Source organism: Notothenia rossii (genome assembly GCF_949606895.1).
Source record: "Notothenia rossii genome assembly, contig: scaffold_265, whole genome shotgun sequence".
NCBI lineage: Eukaryota > Metazoa > Chordata > Actinopteri > Perciformes > Nototheniidae > Notothenia > Notothenia rossii.
In genome coordinates, this window is record NW_027639616.1 from 47,501 (window position 1) to 55,521 (window position 8,021).

At 46.0% G+C, this 8,021-nt stretch overlaps 1 protein-coding gene across 1 annotated transcript in view; it reads right to left on the bottom strand.

Moving 5' to 3' along the window:
• LOC307027602 (methanethiol oxidase-like) overlaps window positions 1–6,725 on the bottom strand; it is an 11,728-nt gene extending 5,003 nt beyond the window's left edge. Inside the window, exons 1-3 of the mRNA XM_079695882.1 lie at window positions 6,536–6,725; window positions 3,718–3,900; window positions 3,033–3,214 (exon numbers count right to left, since the gene is read on the bottom strand). Coding sequence (XP_079552008.1) covers window positions 3,033–3,214; window positions 3,718–3,900; window positions 6,536–6,656 — 486 coding nt within the window. The 5' untranslated portion in view covers window positions 6,657–6,725. The remainder of the gene's footprint in view (window positions 1–3,032; window positions 3,215–3,717; window positions 3,901–6,535) is intronic.
• Between the last annotated feature and the right edge of the window lie 1,296 nt (window positions 6,726–8,021).

Genomic DNA, 8,021 nt, shown 5'->3' on the forward strand with positions numbered 1-8,021 from the left:
ACAGTGTTAGCATCAGCTACAGGGTTAGCAGCAGCTACAGTGTTAGCAGCAACTACACTGTTAGCAGCTACAGTGTTAGCATCAGCTACAGTGTCAGCAGCTACAGTGTTAGCAGCAACTACACTGTTAGCAGCTACAGTGTTAGCATCAGCTACAGTGTTAGCAGCTACAGTGTTAGCAGCAACTACACTGTTAGCAGCTACAGTGTTAGCAGCAGCTACACTGTTAGCAGCTACAGTGTTAGCATCAGCTACAGTGTTAGCAGCTACAGTGTTAGCAGCAGCTACACTGTTAGCAGCTACAGTGTTAGCATCAGCTACAGTGTTAGCAGCTACAGTGTTAGCAGCAACTACACTGTTAGCAGCTACAGTGTTAGCATCAGCTACAGTGTTAGCAACTACAGTGTTAGCAGCAACTACACTGTTAGCAGCTACAGTGTTAGCATCAGCTACAGTGTTAGCAGCAGCTACAGTGTTAGCAGCTACAGTGTTAGCAGCAACAGTGTTAGCATCAGCTACAGTGTTAGCAGCAACTACACTGTTAGCAGCTACAGTGTTAGCATCAGCTACAGTGTCAGCAGCTACAGTGTTAGCAGCTACAGTGTTAGCATCAGCTACAGTGTTAGCATCAGCTACAGTGTTAGCATCAGCTACAGTGTTAGCAGCTACAGTGTTAGCAGCTACAGTGTTAGCATCAGCTACAGTGTCAGCAGCTACAGTGTCAGCAGCTACAGTGTTAGCAGCTACAGTGTTAGCATCAGCTACAGTGTTAGCAGCTACAGTGTTAGCATCAGCTACAGTGTTAGCAGCTACAGTGTTAGCATCAGCTACAGTGTTAGCAGCTACAGTGTTAGCATCAGCTACAGTGTTAGCAGCTACAGTGTTAGCATCAGCTACAGGGTTAGCAGCAGCTACACTGTTAGCAGCTACAGTGTTAGCATCAGCTACAGTGTTAGCAGCTACAGTGTTAGCAGCTACAGGGTTAGCAGCAGCTACAGTGTTAGCAGCTACAGTGTTAGCATCAGCTACAGTGTTAGCAGCTACAGTGTTAGCAGCTACAGTGTTAGCATCAGCTACAGTGTTAGCAGCTACAGTGTTAGCAGCAACTACACTGTTAGCAGCTACAGTGTTAGCATCAGCTACAGTGTTAGCAGCTACAGTGTTAGCATCAGCTACAGTGTTAGCAGCTACAGTGTTAGCAGCAACTACACTGTTAGCAGCTACAGTGTTAGCATCAGCTACAGTGTTAGCAGCTACAGTGTTAGCAGCAACTACACTGTTAGCAGCTACAGTGTTAGCATCAGCTACAGTGTTAGCAACTACAGTGTTAGCAGCAACTACACTGTTAGCAGCTACAGTGTTAGCATCAGCTACAGTGTTAGCAGCAGCTACAGTGTTAGCAGCTACAGTGTTAGCAGCAACAGTGTTAGCATCAGCTACAGTGTTAGCAGCAACTACACTGTTAGCAGCTACAGTGTTAGCATCAGCTACAGTGTCAGCAGCTACAGTGTTAGCAGCTACAGTGTTAGCATCAGCTACAGTGTTAGCAGCAACTACACTGTTAGCAGCTACAGTGTTAGCATCAGCTACAGTGTTAGCATCAGCTACAGAGTTAGCATCAGCTACAGAGTTAGCAAAGCCCCGATCAACCTGCATTCAGAAAACAAAGCGTTTTAAAAGAAGATTCTTATCTACTTGCTATGAGCTCAGTGCTAACAGCCTCTCAGTGATATGATTGTTTTCTGGACGTTTGGATGGTTTACGAGCCATTGTTCTCAAGGTCTGAACCGTCTGAAGTTCAGGGCCCTTTGGTTTTATAGCTCTTATCAAACACAACAAAGGGCTATAAAGTCTCACCGGGATGGAGAAGGGATGGGTCGTGTTTTGCTCATGATGTTTTAGATCATAAAGTTTAGCAGCAGTTATACACGTATCCTTACTGGGATCAAGAACCGTGTGGTACTGACTCAAGTCTTACTGAGATCTAGAACCCTGTGGTACTGACTCAAGTCTTACTGAGATCTAGAACCGTGTGGTACTGACTCAAGTCTTACTGAGATCTAGAACCCTGTGGTACTGACTCAAGTCTTACTGAGATCTAGAACCCTGTGGTACTGACTCAAGTCTTACTGAGATCAAGAACCCTGTGGTACTGACTCAAGTCTTACTGAGATCTAGAACCCTGTGGTACTGATTCAAGTCTGACTGAGGTCTAGAACCCTGTGGTACTGACTCAAGTCTGACTGAGATCTAGAACCCTGTGGTACTGAATCAAGTCTGACTGAGATCTAGAACCCTGTGGTACTGACTCAAGTCTGATTGAGATCTAGAACCCTGTGGTACTGAATCAAGTCTGACTGAGGTCTAGAACCCTGTGGTACTGATTCAAGTCTTACTGAGATCTAGAACCCTGTGGTACTGACTCAAGTCTGACTGAGGTCTAGAACCCCTGTGGTACTGATTCAAGTCTTACTGAGATCTAGAATCCTGTGGTACTGACTCAAGTCTTACTGAGATCTAGAACCCTGTGGTACTGATTCAAGTCTTACTGAGATCTAGAACCCTGTGGTACTGACTCAAGTCTGACTGAGGTCTAGAACCCTGTGGTACTGATTCAAGTCTTACTGAGATCTAGAACCCTGTGGTACTGACTCAAGTCTTACTGAGATCTAGAACCCTGTGGTACTGACTCAAGTCTTACTGAGATCTAGAACCCCTGTGGTACTGATTCAAGTCTTACTGAGATCTAGAACCGTGTGGTACTGACTCAAGTCTGACTGAGGTCTAGAACCCTGTGGTACTGACTCAAGTCTTACTGAGATCTAGAACCCTGTGGTACTGACTCAAGTCTGACTGGGATCTAGAACCCTGTGGTACTGACTCAAGTCTGACTGGGATCTAGAACCCTGTGGTACTGACTCAAGTCTTACTGAGATCTAGAACCCTGTGGTACTGATTCAAGTCTTACTGAGATCTAGAACCCTGTGGTACTGACTCAAGTCTGACTGGGATCTAGAACCCTGTGGTACTGACAGGTGTTTTGTAGAACCTGAAGACGGATCCCTTCAGAGCACATCCCACGTAGCCCTCGGTGGCGTCTGGGTCGTGGAGGAACCGGACCTCCAGGGGGATCGCCCCGTCTTCCCCAAGGTCCAGCGTTTGCAGCTTCCTGTGGCTGGTCCAGTCCCAGATGTGGAGCGAGCTGCCGTACAGTCCTGAGAACCAAAACAAGGAAGTCCTGTGAGCGAGGCTCTGGTTCTGTCCAGAGGGCAACACTGAGCTGGAAGTCTAGCAGAACTCTGTGTGTTACAGACTAGGAAACAGATCCATAGAAGTATATATATAATATCCTGCTTTATAGTGTGTTACTGCACATTTGTAATTCAAAATGAATTTTTTCTTCTTTTTTTTCTAATGCCATTTTATTTCTATAGAGATGTTTACATTTTGGATTGTTTATTTCTAGTCTTCGAATTTTTAATGTACAATTCCATGTCTTTTTATGCTCCCAAATTGGGATCATTAAAGTACTTCTTATGTTATCTTACCGACTGGAAATGTACTGGAAAAGGAACTCAGGACCCAGACGCACTAATTGGATTCTTAGTTGGGTCCGATCCAAGCACCCTGTGCTGCTGACAGGTCTCAGGAACCGCGGTTACACACAGAGCCGATGCCACCAGAGGACCATGTGCTTTGCAACCTGCTGCTGACTCACCCTCCTTGACGTGGTCCGGGTTGAACCCATTGGCCAGAGCTTTGGGCGCCCCCCACTCGGTGCTGATCATGACGTTGTGTCGCGGCTGGTACCAGAAGTCGTATCCAAATGGTGCCGCTTCCCCCGGGTGCTCCCAGTTCCCGACCACCTCGAACGTCTCACCGTCCAGCAGCACGAAGCCCCCTGAGAGGAGGACAGGTAAAAACAGAACGGGGTCTTCCAGATGTAAAAGTGTTTGAAAGAGATGTAGATAAAGAGCCTACAGTCTCCGGCAGATAGGAGACACAGAGATCTCTGAGGGGTTATCTATTGTTAGAGCAGATCTTTTTTTTATTTGACCAGGATAGGTCTCATTGAGATTACAAATCTCTTTTTAAAAGAGTCCTGGCCCAAGAATGGTAACAGCACAGTTTCAGACAGTTTTACAGTTACAGATAAATAAAAAACACACAATCACAACACAGTCATACACAGAGTTTAGCCAAAGCATTTACAGACACAGCGGCCTGCTTCGAGGTCAGTTAAAGTTGCTTTGAGTGTTTCTAATGAGACCAGCTCTCTGAGGTTCAGCTCAGTTTGAAGCAGGTTCCAAGCTAGAGGGGCAGCGTAACTGAACGCCCTCTTCCCCAGTTCAGTACGGACCTTTGGTTCAGTTAAAAGGGAAAAGTTCTCTGAGCGAAGCCGATAGGATCCAGTGCATTTTCTATTTATGTACATCCTTAGATAAGGGGGAAGAGCACAAAGAATAGCCTTATATATAAGGACGTGCCAATGTTTCAGTCTACGCGTGGTCAGGGAAGACCACCCAACACGAGTGTATAGATTGCAGTGGTGCGTCAAGGATCTGAGGTTTGTGATGAACCTCAGTGCACCGTGGTAGACGGTGTCCAGCGAGTGACGGCACTGAGAAGATGCATTCATATAAACCACATCTCCATAATCCAGCACAGACAGAAAGGTTACAGACACTAGTCTCTTTTTGGCCTCATAGGAAAAACAAGACTTGTTTCTAAAGAAAAAACCTAATTTTACTCTTAATTTTTTCAAGAGTTCCACAATGTGTGGTTTAAAAGAGAGCGAATTGTCAATTATAAATCCAAGATACTTATACTGCAACACAGATTCAACCTCCGTCCCCTGCAAGGTGGTGATAGGAGGAAGGTTCAAGACCTTGGCTTTTGCTTTCGAGAACATCATTAGCTTTGTCTTGGCAGCATTTAAAACAAGTTTCAAATCACACATTTTGTTGGATTGTTCAATGTTAAAAGCATTCTGAGCTGACAGAGAGCCTGCTTCGGGGTGGACGCAGAACAATAAATAACTGTATCATCAGCATAAAAATGCAAATTTGCATTCAAAACATTGTTATTAAGACTTAATGTAAATAATAAATAACAATGGTCCTAAAACAGATCCCTGTGGCACACCCTTGGATACCTGAAGAGATGTTGAAGTTAAGCCTTCTGCCCGCACACACTGTGGTCTGCATGAAAGATAGTTCTCGAACCAACAGACAGCCTTACCTGAAACACCGATACTGACAAGTCTTTGTAACAGTAAGGCATGATCCACTGTGTCAGAAGCCTTTGACAAGTCAATAAAAAGTGCTGCGCAATGCTCTCTATTGTCTAAGAAGTCAATAAGATCATTTACTACTTTTAAGGCAGCTGTTGTAGTGCTGTGATTTTTCCTAAAACCAGATTGAAACTCAGATAAAATATTATTTATTGATAAAAACTCCTTCAGTTGGAAATTGACCAGAGATTCCAGTACTTTATTTAAAACACATCATTTGGAGATGGGTCTGTAGTTGTTTAGGTGAGTGGGGTCACCCCCTTTTAACAGTGGGAGAACAAAAGCAGATTTCCAAATAAGGGGAATTTCGTTTGTCTCCAAGGACAGATTAAAAAGATAAGCCAAGGGCAAAGCTATAAAATCAGCTGCTAACTTTAAAAAGTACGGCTCCAGGTCGTCAGGACCTGCTGATTTTCTTGGTTCCAAACTGTTCAGGGCTTTGTGCACCTCTGTTACTGGAATCAAATTAAACGGTTCACCCTCCCAGATACCACCGTCAGAGCGATCCGTGGCTCCCTGAGCTACGTTCTGCGAGGTTAAAGAGAACCAGAAGCGATAAAATGTTCATTAAAACAACCAAGCATTTCTGCCTTATCAGAGAGTTGAACAGAGTCCTCCTTCACAATGCATTGTGGGAGCTCTAGAACATTTGTGTTTCCAGCTATTTAATAGTTTTCCAGAATTTAAGGGGATTATTTAGGTTGTCTGAAGTTTCAGTTCGGAGATGATCCGCTTTGGCTTTTCTGATTTTAACGGTAAATGCATTTCGCAGCTGCCTGAAGAGCAGCCAATGAGAGCCAAGACCTGCACTCCTGGCTTTTGACCATGCCACATTGCGCTCGTGTAGTGAATCAGAAAGATCTGATGTGAACCAGGCTCTGCCTTTTACTCTGTATTCTCTTAAGGGGGCATGCCTATCAACTGTTTTAATAAAACCATCATAAAAGAATGTCCAGGCAGTTTCAACTTCTGCAATGAGATTGATTTTGTCCCAATCAATAGAAACAGGTCGTGGAAAAAACCCTGCTCTACAAAATGTTTCATATCACGCTTTATGATGACACGGGGTTTTGTCTGAGGGACTTTTGTATTCCGTACCGTGGCAATGACACAGATGGTGCGTTCACTGTCTGTCTTTATGATGGGATATATCCATAAAGCCTATCGGGGTCTTCAGCTGATAAAGGGTCTCAGGGAGAGGGGTTGGGCTGTTTGTAGTGAGGGTGTCTGCAGGGGGTCTCACCCTTGCCGTTGCCCCCTGGTTCTCCCATGCAGCTGATCATGATCTGCCCGTTGCCCAGGCAGTGGGTGGTGTGAGGGTTGGCCAGGCCGCACTTCCAGAACAGATCCACGGGCTCCACCATCTGAGGAGCAAACACACCACCAATCAGCAGGAAGTCAGATCTGACCTTCAGGCTGACAGGAGGTCAGATCTGACCTTCAGGCTGACAGGAGGTCAGATCTGACCTTCAGGCTGACAGGAGGTCAAATCTGACCTTCAGGCTGACAGGAGGTCAGATCTGACCTTCAGGCTGACAGGGGGTCAGATCTGACCTTCAGGCTGACAGGGGGTCAGATCTGACCTTCAGGCTGACAGGAGGTCAGATCTGACCTCCTGTCAGCCTGAAGGTCAGATCTGACCTTCAGGCTGAAAGGGGGTCAGATCTGACCTTCAGGCTGACAGGAGGTCAGATCTGACCTTCAGGCTGACAGGAGGTCAGATCTGACCTTCAGGCTGACAGGGGGTCAGATCTGACCTTCAGGCTGACAGGAGGTCAGATCTGACCTTCAGGCTGACAGGAGGTCAGATCTGACCTTCAGGCTGACAGGAGGTCAGATCTGACCTTCAGGCTGACAGGCTGACAGGAGGTCAGATCTGACCTTCAGGCTGACAGGCTGACAGGAGGTCAGATCTGACCTTCAGGCTGACAGGGGGTCAGATCTGACCTTCAGGCTGACAGGAGGTCAGATCTGACCTTCAGGCTGACAGGAGGTCAGCTCTCTGATTGTTTAGGAGTCTAGGAGGAAATGGGATTCCAGTCAAACAAACGTTTCTCACGTGTGTTTTTAATTGACTGAAGTATTTGATGTGGTCGAACAAAGCGTTAAAGGCTCCTCAGCTTTCGTTAACCTCAGACCTGATTTCAGGATAACAACAAAAACACATTGAGAGAACCATTGACCTCCAGACTAGGAGACAGGAAGTGATGCTGACTCATGCCAGGGTTTAGGACTCATTCCTGCACAGCTGTAAACTACATTCTGAGAAACAAAGTGAAGGAGTCCCACAGGGGTTCATGGAAAGGTTTTCAGAAAGTCAATCTGCTCCGGACATCAGGGGCTGTGTGCAGAGTCAGTGAGCTGCAGCTGCTGGGAGCGCTGCAGCTCACTGACTCCCAGGAATCCTTCAGATACAAATCACCAGGCGAGGGTAAACACAGCGCGGGTGTTTACAGTGGGTCCTCGTGAAGTGGCTGAATGTGAGCTCTTTGCTTTCTGAGGAAACCTGAATTGATTTTGATGAAAACACTTCCTGCAGGATCTGGCTGGATCCGGATCACAGGGTCAATGTGTGGTCAGGGTCTGATTGTGAAACCAGGACTGAGGAACAGTCGGTCCTGATAAATAATCTCCCAGCTGTGTCTCTGGCAGCGTGTCCTCACTCTTGAGTTCACAGCGGATAATTCCTCTAAGGATGATTAATCATTACACAATGACTCGGCACATTT